Below are 25438 nucleotides of genomic sequence, written 5' to 3' on the forward strand. Positions count from 1 at the left end.
GAACCAAAGAAAGGAAAAAAAAAGTTTTGAGAGCTAAAGGTTCCCAGGACTTGGTTTCATTGGTGCATTTAATTTTCATGAGGTTTAGTATAAATTAGCTACATCTTACAATAGAAAAAGCATGCACACCTCAGGGTATTTTCATCTGAACCACTTTATAGACACTACCCATTAGAAAAGTGCCTGTAATGCAACCAGCGCCTACCACTGGCAGGATGAAGAACAGAGAGGAAGCACAGGGGGTTCCTGCCACCTGCCATTAATTGTATTACTTGCTCCTGAGACGGGAGGATTCCAGTGCTATAAGGTAATATGACAGGAATATAGCACAATATGATGAAATAACATCTTTTGATAGACAAATATTGCTTTGGTTGACAGTTTATTAAATACTACCTTACTCCATAGTTTTTTAAATCATTCACACATGGAATTAGTAAAAACATACTTTATAGAAAACCATCTGCAAAACTAAAATAAAAATAAGAATGCACATTTTACACAAATATTAAACTGCTGAAAATGCTAGGAATTATTTTAATGAAGGTGATCATGAAACATGAGGTGGCTTGATTTTATTAAATATGACACCAGACCATGACTTCAGAAGTGTTAATGATAAAATGTGGATGTAAAAATGTCTATTAACAAAACTATTTAATAGTTTGAGAAATAGGACAAAATAAAGCATTATTTTTCTTTTACAGATACTTTTCTAAGTCTGTTCTCTATGCACTCTCTCTCCCATTCAGAGAATCAGTTGTACAGACTGATGAGGCAAAAAATTAATTCCTCAAAAAAACCCCAAACTAGAGCCTACTTACAAAACATGCAAAGGGAGAATATTAAGTAGGTGTTACTGCAGAACTGGTTAAAAGTGAATACAGCTGAGTGTCAGAATATACCTTTACTTCTGCAAATTCAAGTCCCCCCCTCCTTTCTGGAAGAAATACACTTTCAGGGCATGGACTATAAAACGGCATACAATGCAAAGACAGAAACAAAGAGGTTTGCAAATTCTTTATATTTCCAGCGGTTGAGACAATATTTTCGAGAGCTGAGGTTACATCTAGCGGCGAAACCAGAGCCAGCTATTAAGCAGCCAGAACGCTACAGTAATGGAATACATGATCATTTCTCTTTTAGCACGTTCTTTGTTCTCCTCTTCGAGAAGTTGTAGACGTCTATTTAGTTTGATTATCTAAGCAAAAAACAGACAATAACAACACACAAAAAAATAGAAGCTTTAATGCATGGAGCAATCAGATTCTTCTAAGTAGTATCATTTGTCAAAAGAATTATTAAAAACATGGAAAGTTTCACTTGGAGCAAACAAAACTATATAATAGAAAAAATGTTACCCATGATAGCTTCAATTCACTTAAATACTCTTCTCCCTTTCCCTTCTCCAAATTTCTGAGTTAGAAAGGGTATATTTTCCTTCCTCCCCTGATTAGATAGTGAGGCAAGGGAACTGCTGCGTGTTGCTATTCTGGCAGAAAGACTAAGTATACATTCAGGCAGGCTTACCATAGCAGAAAGGATGAGGGACTCCTGCCCCTTCCTCTGCCCTTTCTATGAGCTTTTGTCTCTCAGCCTCACTTGTTCATCTTTAACCTGCTTTACCTGCCTTCTCTGTCCACCTCTCTGAGTTACTGAAAGGATCCCATAAAATAACCTATTGAAGTGGGCCCTGTGATCTGCCAAGATCCTTCAGGACTGAAAGGCTAACTCCCAGCTGCCAGGAGTGTTGCTGGCTGACAGCACTGTCCTCAGCTGCTGCTCCTTATACTGTGAAGAGCCCTGAGCTGAACGACTGCCTTGCTCAAGCTCACGCTCCCTTACTGGGGCAGCACGCATCTAATGACTGGTTAGTGATGCGGCTAAAGGCCCAGGCCCCTTACTCCAACTCTGAAGGGTCATCCCAGTTTCAGAGCTCCTCATGGGATTGGCTACATACAGCCTTTATTCTGCCTACATTGCAGCCCAACATTTCCCTCTTACCCAATCCTGCTTCCTTTCCTTCCCCCACAGGAGTTAACCTCGAGAGCATTCTCCAATAAACTTTATACACGCAAATCTTCATCCCAGAACCTGCGTCCCAGGGAATCCAACCTGCAACATCTATGTCAAAACACTATGAGCTCTGTAAAGCATTATGAGAGTACAAGGGATTACTATCATTATGTTAGAGAAGTTGAGGAGGGGAATTTTCATAATGCTGAACGCTTAGCATTTCAAGGACTGAGAACTCCAAATAGGAGGGAAAAAAGTCTATTGACAGAACTGACATAGCAGTGCAGAGACAACCACTTTAATAATCTGAAAAAAGTACCTCATTTTTGATCAGTACTGAGCAACCATTTTTCCATTAGGGCCAATTCAGTAAAAAATCAAAGTGCTTAAAGACTACCTTTCCCCCCCATTCAAAATGAGAACAATTTATTTAGTCCCTTGGGATACTATGTTCTTACACTAAACAATCCAATTTTATTGTCAGTGAAAAAACTGACATTGCTTGGAGTCATTAATATATTTCTATCTGGGCATATTTGAGAAGTGCAACACCCAGGCAGCTTTTTAATATTCCACTCTGATAGTGGATCACATGCTGTATCTTGAAGCGAGGTGACCCACGAGTTGCTCATCACTAGACTAAACGGAGTCCAGACTGGCGAGTTCCCAAATCAGCAAAACAGCAAAGAAAGCTGCAGAAGTAGTAGCTGCCAGGGTCACAAACGTGAATTCTGTAGAATCTTCTTGTGATTTGGTTTTTGTTACTTATCTTAGAAATGCATAGTTTCCCAAATGGCTTTCTATTCCTTTTAAAGTTTCACAGCATGTGTGTGACTTGTTTATAAGGGCTGTATCTCTGTCCTCTACTAGCACACCTTCTATGTTAAGGATTAAATGTTAAAACACTGAAACTCAAATTATACTTTCAGAAAACAAGATTGTTGGTAGATTTGTGAATTCCATGATAAATGGCCAAGAAAGCCCTTTCTTCAACAGGCAAAGTATAAATAAATATGTGAAAATATGTAAGAACTTATGATATAGCTTCCATTTATGTTTCAATAAATAAGACTGCAAATGAAAAAGCTGTATTTGCTTCATATTATCCTTTTATTATATTAAATATTTAAAATGATATTCTGATTTATTCTTACGCTAAAATATTTAGTTTCTTGATCTTTACTTGGAAATACTTTATTTCATTAATTTCCCCTCTACATTTATTTGGCATAGATGCAATTAGAACACTGAGTACGCCTTCCCTACATGTGTGTCTGTGTGAGTCTAGAAGCTATGGGAGTACATATTACAAATGTGCAGATGCAACTGTAGTTCCAAGACTTACCACAGAACATGAGAAACTGCTATATAAAGACACTATGCAAACTGAGAGCTATGGTTTCCAAAATGGAGTTCTCAAACATAGAAATGCAGGTCCCCAAAGGGACTGTTCCACGTTTCAAAAAGCCAAATAAGCAATTTATGGCTGTACTGGTTTGCTAAAATGTCAGGATTCTTCGTTACTGACCAGAATTACATCAATCCATTTCAGTAATACTGTTTTATTCTGATCAAAGCATGTAAATAGTGGCTTAATATATCTTTAGTCAAAATGGGAAAATCAATTATGGTTTAATAAATAGTTTGATAGATAAAATATTTCAATTCATGGGTTCCACAAGAGAGAAATGATAAAATGTTACAAACTATCACTTTAAATATTATATGAATATAACTTAGGAGTATATCTTATTTGGTACATTAAATACCTGTCGTCTTAATGAAGCTGCATCTACAACAGTCATGTCATCTGAAGTTGCTTCAACTGTTGTGTCTACATTTGAAACGCCATACCTAGCAGAAAAGAAATAAAAATACAATTTAATATTAGAATAGAACTAAGAGTACCTGGCAAGTCATGTAATGTGTTGTGTAATGCTCAAAGAATTGTTCAAAAGACTGGTATTTAACAATATGAATTACTAAAATATATTACAACCTGAATTAGTTCTAATAAAGGAAAGGAAAGGAAAAAGCTTAAGATAACAACTACCTACAACATTGGGAGAGTGTCCTGAAACTTTGAGAATGAGAAGAAACCCTGACTAAAGATATAAATAAGGAGATACTTTTCAACTCTCAGGGGCTGGCATTCCTAAAAAGGATCCCTGGCTGAAAAAATTTCAGAGCAAAATATTGAAAGCTCTAGGATATAATATACAATTCTTCCACAAACTTATGTCCACATGTGGCTCCATCGGAGGCCCTGCTGAGACTCACTGGCAGGAAACACAAAGTAAAGTAACTCAAGCTACAAAAATAAGATGACCATTTTTATTTTTTCTCTTCCTTTTATGGCCTCTTCTCTTGCCATTTTTACTCTTTACTTCTTATTTCTAATTATTGACTTTCTACTGTGTCTCCCATAGAAGCAATTATAAAGTCACCTGAATACATCTTCCCACTACATTCAGATCCAGAATTGGCTAAACAATAAATAATTAAGAGGCTGCGTATAAAATAATATTGGAAAGCTACTAAGACAAACTCCAGAGAAAGCATATTAAAAAGTACTTCCTGTTGAAAAGCAGTTACTTGTAAAAGGGCACTGATTTTTAAATGAATGACAATGAACTTCTGAGAAACAAATATATACAAATGCTATTCTTCCTCTTTGCCTGGATTTCCACTTTTTAAATATGTTTTAATTGACAGCTTTATTGAGATACAATTTATATGTACTAGACAATTCACCTCAAGTTTATATTCTATTTTAATCCTGCATGGTTATTTCAGTAAAACAGCAAATTAACTTTTCCAAATGAGCAGAATACAAATAAATTGAATTAAAAAGTTACTCCTATGTAATCTACAGAGTTGGCACATAGATCATATATTCTAATACTTCAAGCAAATCTCCATTATAAAAAGCACATTACCAGGGTATGACAAAAATTATATTTTTCATCCGGACATGTTAAAGATAGGTCTATTCAAAAAATCCTTTTGTTTCAAATGCCATCGAAAATAATCCCAAAATACTTTAATCTGTGAAACAATTTTTAATTTTATAATCATGCAGTGTCATCATTCTGAACACTGGTGATAACTATACAGGCTGCAGTTTCAAGGACAGATGGTGTGTACCGACTCTAGATAATCTAGCACAATCTCTAAATGTTCCTTTTATGGCTAAATTAACTTGCTTTCTCATTAACTGCCCCTTTCTTCATGGGAATGGGGTAAATATCCTGGAATACTGAGAGTAACTGCATCAGAGAAGTAAGCTACTAAGTTAGTAGATGCTGGAACTATGGGCTTAAAAATATCTGAGTTAATTAATCTTTTGAGCATTAAAACAGAATTATTAAATGATTAGTGAAAAAACTAAGGGTTGAAGATTCCTCTTCTCTATACTTTATCCTCAAAATAAAACTCTCCTATTTCCATGAGGTCACATATGAGACGAATAACTGGAAAAAAAAAAAAATCAAACAGTAGAAGCAATTGTTTCAAAGGTAAAGGCACCTGGACTGAACATAGAGAATGAAGTATAACTGAAAGGGATTACTCACAATTTAAATCATGAATTAACTAAGGTTTTAAATATCTGTAAAGGAAATCTTCATTTGCAAAGAAATCTAAGGATATGGCAAAAGACTTGACCTACATAATTCAACTTAAAACAGAAAAAAACATTACAATGTCTTTTAGTATTTATGAGAACTGAAAACTCTAAGAAATGCGAAGTCAGAGCACTGGCTGAAAATAACTTTCACAGAAAGATAAAAAGATCACAAACTTATGAAAAATATACAAGGGAAAACTTACAATGGTCACTACTGTAAAAAGAAACAAGTCAGCAGAGTGGTAAGGGACCACAAAGGGCACACTTTCCAACTGCTCTAACCTGAATTCAGTATTAATGAGAAACTGATGTTTCCCTCTTCTCTTGCCTAAAAATGAACGTGTCAGCTTCCTCTCATCATAGAAATAATGCTGCCAGTTTTAAATCTACTGCCACCGATAACACATTTCTGCCTAAAATAAACAAAACTGGCTCTTAAAAAATTACAGTAATGGTATCTGTGAATACCAACCAAGATGTTCTGCCCGCTAGAAGATGGGCAACGGGGACTCTGGCACTTGAGAACCTAAGTACAGTCAAGCGTCACTTAACGATGGGGATATGTTCTAGGAAATGCGTTACTATGCCATTTGTCATTGTGCGAACATCAGAGAGTGTACTTTTACACAAACCTAGATTGTATAGTCTACTACACACCTAGGCCAGATGGTACTAATCTTACGGGACTACCATCGTGTATGTGGTCCCTCGATGACTGAAACATCGTTATGCAGCACATGACTGTATTTCTATGTGCCATTCTATCTGTCCTTGCGCATGACAGAAGAAATAACTACTCAGGCTAAGCATGTCTGAAAGTGTGAAAGGGGCAAAAACGAGAGAAAAGCTTAAATCAACAGATGACAAAAATATTAAAACTAAATTCCCTTTCTAATAACTTCCAGATTGTCAATGCTGATTTCCCCCAATTTAAGATGATGCCTTAGAGACAGGTTTATCTACACATTGAAAGTGACAGTACAGACAATTAACAACTAAAATGGAAATGCTGGACAGAACCTCAGGCAACAATTAAAATGATACACATAAAACAAGATTTAAGATTATTTTTTCTGTGTTTTATCACGATCTCCTATAAGCTATTAAAACTGTATTTAAGTAAAACATCTCAGATGTTCACACGATACTGTACCATAATTATTAAGCAGTTTTCCTCATACTCTGGTGGCCAAAAGTCATGAATGATTAGACCCATTGTTCTCAGAGAAAAGCAGATTGTACCCATAAAGAAAAGCTGCAGAAGTTCAAGTTATAACGTAAAGGCAAGGCTACTACATGCATTATGTCCTGCAAAACACAATAGCAGTCAACTATTTACCCTGGTAATCACAGAGTCTCAAAATTTACCTGACGTTGTCATGATGAGGATTAGAAGTGGCGGCAGCAGACCCACCACGCAACACAGGTCTAAGGCAGGTTTTTGCGGGAGAAGACGCAAAACAGAATCAGGAAACAGAGAAGTGATAAAACAAAAGCAAAAACAAGACAGATAAATGTCAAATAGGATTATATTGTATGTTTCAATACAATATAATATACTTCCAATACTTTAAATATCTTTGTCTCACATGTCCTCCATTTTATGATTTTCATAAATTTAATATTTTACAATGGGTTAAAAAACAAAGAGAATCTATATTTATGTAACAAAATAGCACCAATATATAAAATCACATTTTTGGTGCTTATATCTTAATTTATGAAACTCAAGACAGAGGACAATTCTGTTTAAAAAGGGTAATTTCTCTCTCTTAGTTAGAAAAACAATCACCAACACTGTTAGAAGAATGTTAAGAACCGGTTAGCAGCACCAGCATGATCATGGTTGCTCATCTGACAGCAAGACCTTTATCTTGAAAACTAAAAATTTTAAGTATCTCCCATTTCTCACAATTCCTTCCCTCCCACCTCATTAATTTTGATTAGCGACTGATATCTTAATGTAGCTGGGTCTCATTCAAACCCTCAGCTCTCAAGCACAAAACTGTAAGCCTCAGTCCTGTAGCTGAGGAGAGAGGGGACAGGCCACAGCACACTACAGGAAGTGCAATCAAATACGTGAGTCTGGTCCTGAGACAACCAGGAGTGACACATAGGGCTCCCAGAAAGAAAGACTAAGGTGCACTGGGAAACTCTGTGGGGATTTCACTTAGTCTCTGTACATACTTGGGTTCTAGAGAACAATTAGTTCTCTACCTAGGTAAGCAGTAACCTTTCCAATAAATTTTATTTTTTTTTGCTTTAGGAAGATTAGCCCTGAGCTAACATCTGTGCCAATCCTCCTCCACTTTATATGTGGGACACCACCACAGCATGGCTGATGAGTGGTGTAGGTCCATGCCTGGGATCCGAACCTGTGAACCCTGACCACTGAAGCAGAGTGAGTCGAACTTAACCACTACGCCATGGGGCCGGCCCCTAAATTTTATTTTTTTAAATCAGAAAACAAAAGCTCTATGTGGTCACTGGTCAATTCCTCAAAAAGTAATCAGCAATATTTACTAACCATAGAAAGGAGGCTGGGGTATAGGATCCATATAAGGATTTTAAGAATTATTACATTCTATTTTGAATGTCTTATTCTCTAAGTACTCATCAGGTTTTGCCCGAATTTAAGTACCAAGGCAAGTTTTAATTATAGCAAACATTTACTATCGAATGTACTAGTTTTTTCCGTTAAGTTGGTACAGCTGTAGAATTTTGGCTACAATACAAATCACTATTTTATATCAAGTCAATTTGTACAAAAAATTTTAATGTTTAGCTTGTACTTTTTCTAAAGACACTGCTGGTGCTTAAAGAAATTTCTGGAACCCAGAGGATAGGAAATTCAGAGACTTTTGGAGGAGATATGTTAGACATCCATTTTGTTGGCTAAAAAACAGTGAGAAATCACATATGCTTGAGACAGGTTTTGAACTCATCCCATCCTACTAATGTATTTCCTGTGGCATTAGGAACACTGTTACTCAACTACAATCTTACACACACTAATGGGAGAATGGTTAACTAAATGAAGCCACCACTGCATGCTACCTAAAGCTTTTTTAAAAAATTCATGCTAATACGCTGCAATGGATCTGCCATATTCCACCACAGAGATCTCCCTTTTATAATGCAGAGCCAGAAAATAACACAGTTACCTTTCACAACGTATTTCATTTTGTCTTCTCACACTGGCAATTGACACATATAATATAAAAGTAAATTAGACAAGTATTTGGCAAAGTTAGAAACTTCATTTAAGTACCACTTTCTACCGTAAGTATGATTTAATACAGTAAAAAAATTTTTTTGAGTTTGATAATATGTTCAACAATATGTTTTGTAATTAAAGTGGCAAAAGGGAATAAGATCTGAGGCTTGACAAGTTCCAGGGTTAATTTGTATATTGACACTTCTGAGTAAATAAATGGTCTGACTTAACAGGATATGTGTTTCTTTGCTAAAAAAAATGAAAACTGCTACAGTAAATAAACAGTTTGATTGGGGGGCCAGGAACTATACACATCTTTTAAAAAGACAAATTATAAATAACAAACACTGTTTCAACTGCAACTTTGCATTTCTAGGTCCTCCAAGTAATATATTTATACAGATACTTGCAAAAAATATAAATTATTTAAACATTGGTTTCTTACTCTATTTACTCAAAGCTAGTACGATCCACTAAAGAAAAACTGTATAAAAATAATCAAGCTCCTGCGAAAAATAAAAGTTAAGCACGCTAAGCATGACTAATCGGTCAATATTTAAATAATGTTCTTACACAGGAACTACATTTCTTTTTGAAAATGTTAATATTCTGCATCGGATAATGATATACGGAGCTCTCGGAGGTGTCAAAAGACATGGTCATTTCTTAACCAGCCAAGGACTAAATCATAACAGCATTTTAAACCCAAAGAACACACCTGGTGCTTGTCCCAGATGTTTTGGTAAATTTCTGATACATCACTTTTCCAAATGCACAGCACTGTCCTATATAAATAAACTTTTCTAATGTATACACAGGATTTAACTTCATCTTCATGTTGAGCTTGGTTTCAGATCAAATAAGTTCTCATAAGATGAGAAAACAAAAATCTAACACATAAACCTTTCAACAGTATCCCTTGAAGTGTAAACTAAAAATAGTTCTTCTGTCAAGCAACTGTGAATCTGCATTACTTTATGATAATAAAACAGTAATTTATTGTAAATAAAAGTATTTTTCTTTCTTTCTTTCTTTCTTTCTTTCTGCCAAATAGTTCTAGCTTAATTTAATTATACCTAATGTGACAGCATAAGATCAAAGAGAAGATACTGCATTAGCGTAACAGCCAAGAGTAAGAAAATGGAAAGGAAAAAATGATGTACAGAGCAAGAAAGATAAAAGCACTTAAAACTTTATAAGCAGTATCATTTTATAATCATGCAAATAGAACATTATCCAAATTTCACATTCCTATTTCTTACATCTGAAAAGTCATGCTAGACACTTCTCATAGTAGAAGTAAAAACTGTTTGGCACTTACGACTCTGATTATATCTTGTTCACATTTAGATTGTAAGAGATCTAAATACAATGAAAAAACCCCAACTCTTTCAATAATGAAAGCATTCAAGAAGACTAATGAGAATCTAACTCTCTAGGCTCCAAGGTAACAACTGATGGCGAGTATCCAGGAGCAAAGAATTATTAATATAATTTCTTTATGAATTGTTAAAATCTCATTTAAGTGAATAAGATCATTTCTTCCTAAAAAAGGAATTTTAACGTTATCAATTCATTACAATTAAAAAAAAATTAAAATAACTTTACTTAGGATGCAAAACAGTTTTTCATAATAAAAGAATACAAAGTAAATTCTACATTAGTAAGATTTCTGATTTTATACATTTGAACTTGAGGCAAAATTTTTTCCATTATGGAGAAAAAAAAAATCCAACTATTTTTGTAAGTTCCATTATTTTGAACTATGTACGTATGGGGGGGAACAAATAATTTTAATGTACTGGGGCTTTGTCATCTAGTTATTACTTAATCTACATAGTATTTATAAATATCTTTCTCATTCAGATATTTTCACTGCTGATAGCATTTGATATGATATAATTTGACCTAATAATCTGGTCTCTTCTAAGGACCTATTGTAATTAAAAAGTTAAAGAGGTTACCTGGTGAATAATAAATCTATTTTAAGGATGAAGAAGAAAACAGGCCTTTGGGGCCGGCCCCGTGGCTTGGCGGTTAAGTGCGCGCACTCCGCTGCTGGCGGCCCGGGTTCGGATCCCGGGCACGCACCGACGCACCGCTTCTCTGGCCATGCTGAGGCCGCGTCCCACATACAGCAACTAGAAGGATGTGCAGCTATGACATACAACTATCTACTGGGGCTTTGGGGGGAAAAATAAATAAATAAAATTATAAAAAAAAAAAAGAAAACAGGCCTTTGGAAATATTAGTTCTTAAGTGCCAGGTACTTCATATTCAATATCTTTTGAAGCATCTCCCATGACACTAAATAAAGAATTTGAGACCACTATCCCTCTCTCTTAAATAAAGGTGTGTATGTGTCAGGAGAAGATTCCTCATAAGAATCCAGAAAACCAGGTAATATTATTATTACCCATATATTTTTTTAATAGATGGTAAAAATGAGGCCCAGAGAGGATAGCCAATTTGCTCAAGGCCATCATGCAGCTAGTTCTTCAGTAGGGTGAATCAAGATGGAATATGACTGACTCCTTGAATCCACGCTTTTTTTTTCTTCTGAAACATGCTGCTTCTTACAGGTTCTGAATATTCTAAGACAGTCCTTGAAGCTTCACAGAGCTTAAAAGGGACTCTAAACCCTTGAGGAGAGAGATATATATGTATATAAATACACACACGCACATACAGTCATGCGTTGCATATCAATGTTTTCTGTCAGTGATGGACCGCATGTATGATGGTGGCCCATAAGGTCAGCACCATCTAGCCTAGGTGTGTAGTAGGCTATACCATCTGGGTTTGTGTAAGTCCACTTTACGATGTTCAGACAAAGATGAAATCGGCTAATGATGTATTTTTCAGAACCTATCCCCGTCATTAAGCAAGGCACGACTGTATATACATATATATACACAAACACGCAAATACATGAATACATATATAGATATATATACATATATATATATATATAAAATTTTCCCTCTGCCATGAGCTTTCTCTTTTAAGCTCTTTCCGGTGCAGCTTTAAGTCCTTGGTCCTAGCTTTAACCACTAGATTAACTCAGGGAAGGCTTAGAAACACCAGTCAAGTAGTATGGACAAGTGCTCATGAAGTACAGTGAAACACCTAGGACTTGACAGTTAAAAGCACTCAACAAGAAAAAATTTGTTCAGAGTAAGCCATAGGACAGATAATTTCCCAAGGTTAGAAACAAGGTTTACTGGGAGGGCCAGTTTAATTTACTGGGAATTCTTCAAAATGAAAAAATTAACAGTCTAATAAAATGGTCATGAAAATTCAAACACTGGCTCACAGAGTCACTAGATAAAGTGTTGGGAGTTGAAATGAAACTGACTATACCTCTCCCATACTAAGCCAAAAAAGCTCCCCCATTTCATCTTTTTAAAACACTATGTAGTAATGAACCAAGGACAAAAAATATTTGAAATAATGGTAAAAAAAAATTTATTTGTATGAACAAGTCTAAGTATACTACTAATGATTTTACTCTGGAGATGTTCAACAGTGAGATAAGTTAGCAATACTGAAAAATATCAGTATTATCAAAAAGATAATAGCACTGGGATTTTTCCATACAGACCTAGAAACCTCTAGCTAAGAGAAAAGTAAAAAATGTCCTGGCAGCTACACTGACATCATCTTCTCAGATTTGCTTCCTTAGCCCAACCACATTAGTATCATAAATGATTAAGTCAAATGACTTACTAAAGAAAATTAGTATGCTTCAGTCCAACATCCCACACTCAATCCAACAGCATCCCTCAGCATCTCCCAAAATGGAGTACTTAGAAGTCAACAAAGTCTTTGAAAAAAATCATTATACCTCCTGTGTATAGTTATTAACTAAACACTCTCCCTGACTGAAGAGAAGCTATGAGAATCTTGTGAAATGTGAATTTTGGACAATAACTTCAAATTAAAGGAAAACAAAGCAAGCCATTTTAAACCATTGTATCTTAGTAAGAGACAAAGCTGTAAACATAAAAGGTAGACACCACAGTCCACTAATAAGGAGCCAAAAAATATGCAATAAAGCTGGCAAGAGTCACTAATGGCCAATCACCTGCGATTTTCCTCCAGCACATCCAAGATCTGCTGGTAAGCCCTACGAGTAGAAGACTGGATAAGCGACAAAATGCCACGAGCAGAGGAAAGGTTAGCTCCATCTTCAGGTAACATATGGGGAGGACAGACCCGAACCTGTTGTGGCGACGGTGTCACACTGTGTACATAAGCACAGCAAATGAAGAGAAAAATACTCAAGTCAGATTTTAATAAAACTTCAGCTGAGCAGTTTCCCCCAACACTTTTATATTTTAAGAATTATCTTAGTTTTCTTGCCCCTTTTCCCACCCTTCACTTTCCCCTAAGAAAAAGTCAAACCAAAGATGTTAATAAACATATTAAATTGTTTTTAAAAACCAGCTACAATGCAGCATTGTAAGTGTGTAGCCTTAAACATCAAATTAAACAAACCGAATATGAAAGAACAACTTTGGAGACGGAAGAGAATTATAGCAACGAGTGTGTTCAACCGCTAGCTCTGGAGAAGCAGCATTTTTTATTTAGTGTATTTATTCCAATTCAGTCACCCAAACCTCTAACAAACAACACTGCACTGCAACTTACGGATGATCAGAGGAGTAAGCTAGAGAATTCCGGTATACAGGTGTCAGATAAAGTTTAAACACATGAATTGAGAGTGATTCCGTGAAAATGCCGTTTCAAATGCTTCACAAAGACAATGAAGCAAGCTGAATTTATGACGAGTAAATTTAAAGATGAATTAAAGTTTCAGAAAACTATAACAAAAGCATTTTGATTGCTTAATTATACTAAAGCATATGTTCTCCAGCTAAATGACTAAAACATAAAACTACTCCCAATTCTGTGAATACAGTGAAAGAAGGCAAGGATACTTCTTAAATCATCCAGATGGACGTTAAACAACCATTTCTGGGCAGCTCAGTGACAGCAATTTTAATCATCCTTTCATATGTGAGCTGAGATTCTCAAGTTTTTGGCTCCAGTGCTTCCTAAAAGTGGAACACACTTGAATGAAGCAATTTTACAGTTCTAACTGAACTCCTAAGACTGGTGGCAGCATTTTCAGAGAGCTGCTCCATGTTAGAGCATGACCAGCCGTGTGAGGTATCTAACTGACGCATGGACTTGGCATCTGGTTTTTTTTTGTTATAATAAAGTTTTATTACAGTAAGAGGACTACAACCCTGGGATAAGAGCTCAACATTTTTTCTCAGTCAGGCAAAAACTTTAAACTAAACCTCATTCTTGTGGATTACATCCAAAAGAGTAAAAGCGGAGCAGCCAGTGAACAAATACAAAATTTTTCATTTTGTCCTGTGTATCTTCTCTCACTTAACATGTATTTGTTGGGAAGCCACAAAATAAGTGGGATAATTTTTGAAGGACAGCTGTCATCTAATATTATTCCCAGAGTCCCAGAAAACTAAAATCAAAATCTTTCCACAATTTGGTGAAGAACTCTGAATGTCCTAATGATCCAAAGCGAGAAGTACAATAAATACAAAAACCATGTTTTCCAAAGATTACTTAGAAGAGAAAGATCTAAGCGAAATCCTGGCATATTGGGAAATTAATCTGTCAGGGCTGATTCACCACAGGAATTAGGCCGAATGGTGTCAAGACAAATGCAAATTTTCAGATGCAGGCTTGTGGATGGTTACCCTAAATGTCTGTCCAGAGACCAGGAATCTTCTGGAATATATATAAGCCAACTTAGGAAGTGACCCATGGTACTCGGCAAAACCCAAATTGGGCACCCAAGAAGAGTAAAAAAAAAATCAGTATATCTGGGACACAAAGTCTGGGTACTAGCCTTGCACTCAGAATTCTCTTTAGGCAGCACAGGGAAAACCCCAAGTTCTTGCTCTTGTGTGAGAAACCAGACTGAATTCATGTTAGAAAAGCATCACCAGAGGCCAGAATAAAAACAGCCAGTTCTGCATCAACACAAACAATCCATCTTACACTCTTCTTGACAGAGTTGCCAACGTACCTACCTAAATTTACATAACAAAGTTTAAAAAGACTAATCAGTAAAATATCTATTGCTGTAATTAAAGTTTTTGTCTTTGCATTTTGGGGGTTAAATTGGATACTTTGCATATCATTCTGTATTAGTAAATAAATTAGCTACATACTAATATATTAAAACCTATAACAATCAATATTTAGAACTATAATCTTAGAGCAACAATATCAATAAACTAAATCCAAATCCATGAAAAAAGTTTGATGGATTTTTGCGCATTAAAAATTAAAAAGAAAGAAGGGTTACTTCCTTTGGGAGAAATCATTTTGTCAGAAACAAGCAGTAAGGAATTGTTTAAGTTCTAAAAGTACAAGTATTTCCAGTCCATATGTGGGAAATCAGATGGTCATTTATAAAGTCGTGAAGCCTGAACTAACTTCAGATTAACTGCAAAAAATTCTTAAGATGGAATACACAGAAGGTTGGATTCTAAGACAATCTATAAGATCTCCCCCAATTCGAAGATTCTACAATCATATGAATTTGGAATATGGTAATAAACGAAAAAAAAAACCTTATATGGTCCTCAATTGCAACTTAATAAGAAAAAATATTTATGTAGAAAGATGAAATCAGGCCTTTATCAATATTAAAGATATTTATTTCATCAAAGACCAACATCAAGAAACATATTTGGGTTTCTGGTTGTTTTTCCAAAGAAATTAAAGTTTCAAATATTAGTAAGAAATTTAACTTTCCATTAATTATATATAGGCAATACTTCATAAACAGCAAAAACAGAACAGGAAGTAGTTTTTAAACTGATGACCACTTTGGGCCGTATATATATAGATTAAATATCCTTGATTGTTAACATTTATTTCCATCTATAGACAAAGTGAATGATTAAATCAGAAGATGACCAAAATTACCCTAAATAGAAACAATAAATAGTTTAGCAATTCTTTCTTTTTTAAAGCTTTAAGCAGTCTTGCAAGTCTGTTTACAAATAAAAAAATTTAAGAAAAAAAGAATCAGCCCCATATTAGCAATCAGTCTGATGCTAGTTGGAATGTCTACCACTGGCATCAACTGTGGAGGGAAATTGCTTTTAGAGTTGAGATTCACCTCTGTCCACTCATCCGCCCAACCAGGGGAGACTGACTTTTTGTTTTGACAAGTGAACTACTGTGAAAAATAAAAAGGTAAACATATTGCAAAGGTACTGAGATTATTTAAGCAAATGTTATAATATTAGTAATTTAATAAAAATGCACTTTGACGATAAATTGATCTTAGTAATGTTATAAAACAGCAAAATCGCAACTTTTTCTTTCATAAAAGATTAGGAAATTTTGAAGAAAGCACTGATATTTACCATGTTATTTCATCTGTAATAGCTCTACCTCATGCTTACATGAAATCTTACCACATGAATGTTAAGTAAACGATGCTAGCCAACGCCAGTACTCAATTTAAGGGAAAATTTACTTGGCATAACTGTGTCATAATTAAACGCTAAGTCCAAAGTCAAGTACCTCTTTCCCCCTGGGTTTCCATAGGAATAATGTTTCTCAAACTGTGAGGATAACCTCTTTGGTGAGGCTCTAGCCTCTTCCGAAAAGCAGTACAGGTAAACAGCGAAAAAGGGGAGAAAAAATTTTCACTGAAACTTCAAATTTAGCATCATTTCTCATAAAATTTTAAACAGAGAGAAAATTTTAATTTGTTGCCACTATCTAAGGCAATTTACTAGTTCCTAGAAGCGTAATAAGAGAACCAGAAGAAGCGAAAATTCATTGGTTGTCAGAGTGGCTTCTGTTGCTTAAGAACATTAGCTGCTGAATTCTTATACTGCATGCCAAAATGTTTCCCCCCCATGAGAGGTCAGTCACTTCCACGCCTTGTTTTGTCAGACTTACAGAAAGAGTGGGTTTAATGATCTCAAAACATTCTTCCAAGCATAATTTTAATCTATGGGATTGAAAAAAAACTTAAATGACAAACCATACTTAAGACTCCATTCTCCTCTTGGGTCAAAATAAAACAAGAAAAGATAGCGTGCTAAAATTTAAAAAAAGATTGGAATCACTGAATCTGGTTAAGTTGAATCTGTAGAGAACTAATATGCCAACCAAAGCAAAATAAAGAAAATGGAAAAAGATGCTTGATCCTTATGTGTATTATTCCATTTTACTTTCACCGTTATACCCAAATCACACATAACTTCCTTAGTTGGTCTAGTTATTTTTTTTCTTAACCAAGTGTTTGAGACAGTTTGAGAAATCTTGAAACAGAGGTACTAAAAAGCCAAACGGTAAGAGAATTAGGGTATTATATGCCAATTACCCGGTGAAATATTAGTATAACATAAGCCTGCAAAATTAAAACAACTCCTACTCGTGAAAAGCAGAGCAGATAAAATCTTACGTGTACTCCGGTGCAGAAATCGGTGCCTGGAACCTTGAAATTTTATTTCTTGGGGCAGAATCTGATCTGTGCCACCTTAAATAATAATTATGCTTCTTTTACATATTCAGCTTTTATAACACAAACAAAAAGCTAGATATGATTCTACTGGTCAGCATTCATTTTTGTGTCAATAGCTGACAACAATCAATCCTACTGCCTCTTGAAGGTAATTAAGAAAACAAAGGCCAGTGCTCTGCTCTTATACCCATGAGTACTTCTATTCTTAAAGCCAAGGAATAAAATAGAGTGGAGGCAGGCAAAGGTTCATGCACAATGACACATAATTGATCTCACATTCCAAAGAAAAGACTAAAATAGGTAAAGACAGCAAGGGTTTAATAATTACTTTAGTAGAGGTAAAATATAGCTGTATTATATTAATAGTTTCTTCCTTACCACATTACTAACATTGAATAACTAACAGTGAATATAATATGCTCATTATATAAAATTCCTAAAGTTAATTAAATGTAGATTAAAAGATGAATTCAATTATAAATTATAAAATTAATAATGATAAGAGAAGAAAAGCCAAACCTACATTATTAACAAAAAGATAGTTAAGTATCTTACCATGAGACAGTAACATACATAACTACACAACAAAACGTATGGTTAAGCAACGTAAGCACTTCATTGTGAAAATGTATCGTTAAATATTCAGGTTATTTTTACTATCAAAAATTAAATCAGGAGATTTTCATTTTTATTAAACATCTAGAAAATGCCCTTAAGGCAACTTAAAGAAAAAAAAATCAAATTTTAGCTAACTCTGTTAATCTTTTCTGTTATGAGAAACTTACGTTATCGGTAACTGCAAAAACATCTATGAACTAATCACCTACTCCAAATCATACTTCACTAGGCTGGTTTTTATACATAATAAAGCTGTTTCTTTTCTCTTCAACTGAACTCAGCTATCAATAATATCTTGCCAGAAAAACACAAAAGTGATGCTATACTAAAATAGTCCTGTTTTTATTTCAATAATGTGAAATTTCAAATTAAGGACCTAAATAATAAGCCATATCTTTATATAATAGAAAAGTTTATTAGAAACCTTTGCTGCCTTAAAAAATATTACAAATAGAAAATAATGAAAGCCCTTAGTTTAATGTTTAATCATTCCGAGAGGGTACTAAATATCAAGAACCTACCTTAGCCATAAACTATGTAGCCTTTTTACCCTTTGTATAATATATTTGGAAATATTCTAGAAAAATGGATTTCATGGGCCAGCTGACATCACTGCCAACCAGGTACCTTCAGGAAAACATACAATTATCATAAAAATTTTCATATCAATAATGGTTGAACCTTTCAGATAAGTTCTCCCTGAAGGAGATAAAATATTCATTTTAACTTACTGTCTTCCCCTATAACCCTTCAGTACAATTATAACTACTTTAGGAGACATTTCAAGATTTCCCAAGAAATCAGAGCAGTTATAGTTCTCCTCTGCACCTAACACAAGGGAAGAGAGACCCTATCCCCATCAAAGCCCCTTCTGCATCCCTATAGTCTTCAGTCAGGTCCAAACTAGGACTTGATATGGTTTATTACAAATGGTATAACTGTATCGTGCTCTAGCTATTTTGTATATAAATTTAAATGTCTGGCTTTTATCTAGATTTGCAATCCCTAAGAAGCGAGAGATGTATCATCTCCTGATTCTTTTGCAGTTCCCAGTGTAGCTAACGTGATGCCTGGCATCAAACATAGTTTATGATGAATGAGTTCACGAAAATTTACCAAAAACTTAATGAGGAAGAAATATTAATTTACATAATCTTAATCATCTATTTCAAAAGCCACAATCACCAATGGCTTTGAGACTTAAAAATTCTGACCAGTTTTTAAAGGGATATTTTATTTGTAAAAACCCATTAATTTTAATAAAACAACAAAAAGCACTTGCCTGATCTAAAACATCCTATCGTGGCGTAGCTTTAAGATCAGAGTAGGATAATATAACCAAATGAGAAAGAAAGGTTTAAACAAATAGTCCTTTGAACAATATACTTGTATTTTTGGAAAATGAAAGGGATCTAATAATTCAATGACTCAGTAGGCAAAGAGCTAAAAAAAAATTCCACTTGCTTATGATATATTGTTTACCACGACTCATTAGAAGCAGAGCTGGAAAAGGCTAGTTCACAATCCTATGACAAATTGAGTAACTCAAAAAGAAAGAAGTTTCCTTAAATAACGTTTTCCTTTTATTTATTTACTTATTTTTTCAACCTGTATGCTAAACATTTTTGGAGGCTGCACAGTACTGAGCACTTATGTTTATCAATTTTTCTTAAGTATACTTTATAGCAGATTACACATAGACAAGGATAATGCTACTGAAAAAGTCTCACAATGAACAAAATGGTCAGATTTTAAGGCTATAAAGAGAACTGCAAAAATGTAAAATTGATATAAATGTAAAACAGATTTCAAACACTATTAGAAATAAATTTACTTTTTTCTCAGCTTCTTAGGCATAAAACATACACTTCTTCTTCCTCCTCCTTTTTTATAATATTTGGGAGTTAAAAAAAAAAGTAAATTCTATAGAATAATATGGGACAGACAATCTACGAAGGAGACACAGTGCTTAGCGGTCCTACTCACGTGGAGTCGGTTCTGACCAGCTGTCCGTTCTGGCGAACGGCATTCTCACTCATAGAACGCTCTCTTTTTAGCCTGCCAACTGCACGGACCTGTTAGGCACAGAGAAAGGGAAAGGATAGAAGATATTCTTAGCAGCCTAGTAGCTGCTTAGCATCAAAAGAACCTAATCCAAGGCTACTCATAAAATTTACAAAGAACAAAATCAAGAACTGCTGCCTGTGTAGTATAGACATGTTAAAGAAAAAAAACCCACTTATTATAATGCAGATAAACTTAGGAATGCTTATTTACTTTATGAAAAAAGTTACTTCTGGTTTCTTTCTAAGTATCGATCTTACTTGGTACAATTATTACTTTTATTTATTATAATCTATGTAATATATTGTTAAAGAACAATTTATAATAGTTTTTAAAGGCACATATATTATATGAAATGGGGTTTATTTGTACTACAAATAAATGTTCCTGTCTTCAAGGGTTAAAACATTCAGATCTAGTTGAACATTTGAGAACCAGACTAAAAAAATTTTAGAGTCTTACTAGCTTAAAGGTTTTGGCATTTGAGAAATAGCCACAATCTCTTATCTCACATGATCTTCTCACAAAATATATCACTGACCTCTTTCCATTAAGGGATGGGATCCATGATCCCTTGAAACTGGGTGGGCTGGTGACTGCTGTGGAGATGATGTAATGTGACTTCTGAGGCTAGGTCATAAACAACAATCAGCCTTCTGCCTTTTTCACTCAGGCTGTTCACGTTGGAACAATGGCACCATGATGTGACACTCAAGCAGCCACACGGAAAGGCCATGTGTAGGTGCACCAGCCAACAATCCTAGCTGAGGTCCCAGACAACAGCTAGTACCAACTGACAAGTGAGTGAGGAAGCCTTCAGATGACTGCAGCCTCAAGCTCTCGAGTCATCCCTAGTCTTTGAGACTTCCTAGCTTAGGACCAGATACTGCAGAAGACAGACAAGCTTTCCCCATTTTGCCCACTGCAGATTCCCAACCCACAGAATCCATAGCAAAATAAAATTTTTTTTCGTTTTAGCCACTAAGTTTAGGGTGGTTTATTACACAGCAATAGATAACTAAAACAATGGCAATCATTAACTCTCCTGCTTGTTTAGAATTTTTTTTTTTTAATTAGAAACAGCCATAACAACTTCATAGTTAAAAAAAATTTAAACTTTACTGTAAAGGACAAGTGGAATGTGAACCAACGGATTTGAAAATGAAGATTTTAAAAAAGGCAAATCAATATCTACTGACGCTTTTAAAAAGATCTGGGAGTAGATTATCAGGTTATTAGCTCCAGCAAAACAGAATAAATCCCTATTTCATGCCAACAAAACTTAAAAGCACACTAGGCAGCACATAATTTCAGAGCATGGTTTAGATTTGGTTATGGTTATCAACTATTTACCCACCCAAACAAAAGAAAAAAAATAACTTCCAAAAACAGAAAAGGAGGGGCCGGCCCCGTGGCTTAGTGGTTAAGTGCGTGCACTCTGCTGCTGGCGGCCCGGGTTCGGATCCCGGGCGCGCACCGACGCACCGCTTCTCCGGCCATGCTGAGGCCGCATCCCACATACAGCAACTAGAAGGATGTGCAGCTATGACATACAACTATCTACTGGGGCTTTGGGGGGAAAAATAAATAAATAAAAATTAAAAAAAAAAAGCATTCTTATAAAAAATAAATAAAAACAGAAAAGGAGTCAGTTTGCAGCTTACTGCAAGAGCTCTTTAAAAATCAAAATTAAAGCAGTTATATATAAAATCTAACACCTGCACAATCGAGTACACTTGACTCACAGCCAGCAGTGCTGGGTTGCTTTGTGAGAATCCCACTGCTACCAGCCTTCCTACCTACTGCACAGTTGTGCTCACTTCGCCTAGAGAAGAGCTCCTCCACGGTGCATGGATCAAGATGAACTTTCTGCCAAATCAGAACCATTCCTGCTGCTGTGGGGTGAGAACTAAGATGAAGCAGGATACGAGGAAGTGATGGGAGAAGACAAATATGTCTTTGACTTCAAAATAGCCTGACAAACTAGAGGATCCTAAGTTTACTGTTATTTTCACTATTTGAAATCTGATTTAAAGTATATCTTAAGAGGAACATTAAGATTGATATTACTGCCATATTGGGGGAAAAAAGCAACTTGAGACAAAAGCATATATGTGTTATGCCTTCTAATATGACCAACTTGCATATTATAATACCAAAGAACTTTGACCCTGCCTGAGGTGATGAGGAACAGTGATCTTTAAAATATTTTCACCCTTTAATTCAAGGTCATGGTGGTTGTTTTTTCAATTCAGGTTTTTATTTATTTTTTAAAATTAATTAGTTTTTATCCAGCTTTATCGAGATCTAATTGACAAGTTAAGGTTTTTAAATGTCATTCAGAACCATCCTGCATTGACTACCCATTTAAAAACTTTTATTCACTCCTGAGTCTGAGAAATACAGTTTCCTAGCTTCAGATAACTTCCTGGAAGTTAGGTCACAGGGTCTTCTGTGTCTAGTTATAGGCATGAAATTTCCCTCTACTGTGCTTATACTCCAAGTTACATTTGATTGTTCATAGAATCCTGGACAAACAAAAGGTCCTCTAGGCCTTTGTTTACTGGTTCCCTCAATCTATTTAGAGCTTATCTCTCCTTCAAGAATCTGCTCAGTGGGGCCAGCCCAGTGGCACAAGCGGTTAAGTGCGCGTGCTCCGGTGCGGCAGCCCGGGGTTCGCCGGTTCGGATTCCGGTGCGCACCGACGCACTGCTTGGAAAGCCATGCTGTGGCGGCGTCCCATATAAAGTGGAAGAAGATGGGCACGGATGTGAGCCCAGGACCAGTCTTCCTCAGCAAGAAAAAAAAGGAGGAGGATTGGCAGATGTTAGCACAGGGCTGATCTCCTCACAAAAATAAAATAAAATAAATAAAAATAAAAAAAAAAAAACAAGAATCTGCTCAGAGACCTTAGTATTTTTCCCCTACACTGATCTCTGTTTTAAAATAATTCTTCAGAAACATGAACCTGTGAATTGCCGTGGGACTTTCATAGGCAGAGGTAAAAGCAGAGTTAACAATGTGGGCCAAACAACTGGGATGAACATCCCTCCCTCCCCAAACACGTTCACTGTCCAAAATTTAAAATAATGAACCATGGAGAGAACAGTTGAGAGTGACTGAGGGTTATGGGAAGGAAACATGGAACACGTGTCAGCAGTGAATAGACCATGCCTGTGCTAAAAGGGCCAGGACACAGTGGCTGCACAAAGAATGTGAGTGCACGTCTCTGAATCTTCCACGGATGAATGCGTACACATATGTACAGTTAAGGTGTTCTCTTTTTCCTCTTCTCTCCCTTTTGCTCCACTCTGCTCATCACAGTCCCAGCTCCTTTTTCCAAAAGAGGAGAAAGGAAAGGGTGCTAAACAAACCATCATCAAATTGTGATCATACCAACATTCATCAGCTTCTCAGTTTTCTGAGCTATCGCAAGACCCTTTTCAGTATTCACTGGGTGCCTGGGAGTCCTCCGGCATTTGTCTTAGGATGTGCTATATGGCTGGGTCACTCAGTACATTTCAGGTCAACCACGTTCTTTCACTTCACACCCTCAAGCTTGGCATGTCAATTGAACCGCACCATCATATGGCACTGATAACCACCTGCCAGGCCCCTACTGTTGGATTATGTATCTAGAGCCTTTTGTTAGACATCCACGGCTTTTGTGCTATCCTTCATGAAAGCTTCTAAGGCAGCTGCTTTCCAAGTATAACCCTTGATGAGGTTGGTCCTAGCTGATATATTTCTCCTAGTCCTTGAGCTCCAGCTGTACACTCTGTACGTGGTGCTGGAGAGTTTTGCATCCTGTGGATGCCACTGATGGCTTCTGTATAAAGCTCGCATGGCCTGGACATACTTCCCTTTCTGAAAACATTCACTGCCTTTGTTCTTCTCTTCCAAAACCAGGTCAGGGTTTATACAGGCCAACAGATTTGCTTCTTCCAGATCTTCTCTGGCTGTTGACAATTCTTGGGTACATTTGGGCTTCAGTGATCTTCCAAAGATTTATTGCAAACATGGATGTCATTTTCGTACTTCTCTTCTTTGAAGTAGGAGCTGTCAATTCAGGTGAAAGCTCTTACAATCTGCCTTTAGTCCAATCTGTTTTCTCTTCCACTTCAACAGCCTTCTCACAAAGCTCTCGGTATTCACTGTAGTCGATCTTTCCAAAGAATACTGCTTGATGGACAGGATATGTTGGTGGAGTCCAAATCTTCGACTAGGCCACGTTGCTTCAAGTCTATGTCAAGTCTTACTGGCATCATTTTCTAACTCTTTTTCTTTAGTTTTTCCTTTTTGTTCTCTGGAAGATCTTCTCTCACGGGCTCCCCTTTGGAGCCCTTTTTGAAAGGAGGAGTCACAGACTCTTCCCTCATCATTCACATTGCCTACTCTACTCTAAGAACATTGAGTTGTCATGATTTGGGTATTTTGCAGTTTCATGCCCAGATCAGATGTTCAGTTGCTTTAGTAGTTCCCTGTAGGTAGAATCACCAAGCAATGGTCTTGTCCTAGAGTTGCTTTCCAAATATTAGTAGAGATTAAGCATATTGAAAGCGTTCATCAATTTCCTATCTACCAGTCAAGCCTCCAGATTTTATAAACCCTCTGTGAGCTAGGGGATTATCTGCTTCATGTTTTAAGCCTTCTTCATAGGTTCACTTGGACTCTTCAAGACAGTTTAAGAATTCAAGTGCAGTTGCTTTCTGCAAATTTATTCCTTGCATCAGTCAGGCTTTTAGACAACAATTTTATAGCCTTACTCATAAGCTGCCTTCTGGTAGTCTCCTTTCTTGCCATAGGCTAGTGGTCCTCAACTGGGGGTGACTTTGCCCTGTAGGGGACACTTGACAATGTCTGGAGGTAATTGCTTCTTTCTTTTTATTGTGATAAAATATACATATAACATAAAATTCACCATTTTAAAGTATTCACCGGTGGTATTTAGTACACTCACAATTTTGTGCAAATATCACCACTATCTGGTCCTAGAACTTTTTTTTTTTTTGTTAAGGAAGATTTGCCCTGAGCTAACATCTGTTTCCAATCTTCCTCTTTTTTTTTTTGGCTTGAGGAAGATTAGCCCTGAGTTAGCATCTGTGCCAATCTTCCTCTATTTTGCATGTGGGTTGCCACCACAGCATGGCTGACAAGTGATGTAGGTCCGCACCCAGGATCCGAACCTGTGAACCCAGGCCACTGAAGCGGAGTGTGCCGAACTTAACCACTACACCACGGGGCCAGCCCCCCAGTTCCAGAACATTTTTGTCACCCCAAAAGGAAACCCCAAAATGATTAAGCAGTCACTCCCAATTCCTCTCTCCCCTAATCTCCTGGCAACCACTGACCCTGTTTTCTGTCT

The 25438-nt window shown here is 36.1% G+C and overlaps 1 protein-coding gene across 14 annotated transcripts in view; it reads right to left on the bottom strand.

Annotated features, from left to right (window-relative positions):
* Positions 1 to 349: 349 nt before the first annotated feature.
* Positions 350 to 25438, bottom strand: part of MFF (mitochondrial fission factor) — a 34454-nt gene continuing 9365 nt past the window's right edge. For 5 of the 14 annotated variants that reach the window (XM_014785344.2, XM_014785349.2, XM_087424743.1 and 2 more), the window contains 7 exons: positions 19996 to 20084; positions 17332 to 17406; positions 12949 to 13107; positions 8809 to 8841; positions 7013 to 7072; positions 3786 to 3870; positions 350 to 1201 (listed from right to left, as the gene is read on the bottom strand). In XM_014785344.2, coding sequence (XP_014640830.1) covers positions 1070 to 1201; positions 3786 to 3870; positions 7013 to 7072; positions 8809 to 8841; positions 12949 to 13107; positions 17332 to 17406; positions 19996 to 20084 — 633 coding nt within the window. In that variant the 3' untranslated portion in view covers positions 350 to 1069. The remainder of the gene's footprint in view (positions 1202 to 3785; positions 3871 to 7012; positions 7073 to 8808; positions 8842 to 12948; positions 13108 to 17331; positions 17407 to 19995; positions 20085 to 25438) is intronic. The other 9 variants (XM_014785347.2, XM_087424744.1, XM_004427641.3 and 6 more) reach the window with 9 other exon arrangements.

This window comes from Ceratotherium simum, chromosome 37, assembly GCF_057802395.1.
Source record: "Ceratotherium simum simum isolate JZ-2026a chromosome 37, ASM5780239v1, whole genome shotgun sequence".
Classification (NCBI taxonomy): Eukaryota; Metazoa; Chordata; class Mammalia; order Perissodactyla; family Rhinocerotidae; genus Ceratotherium; species Ceratotherium simum.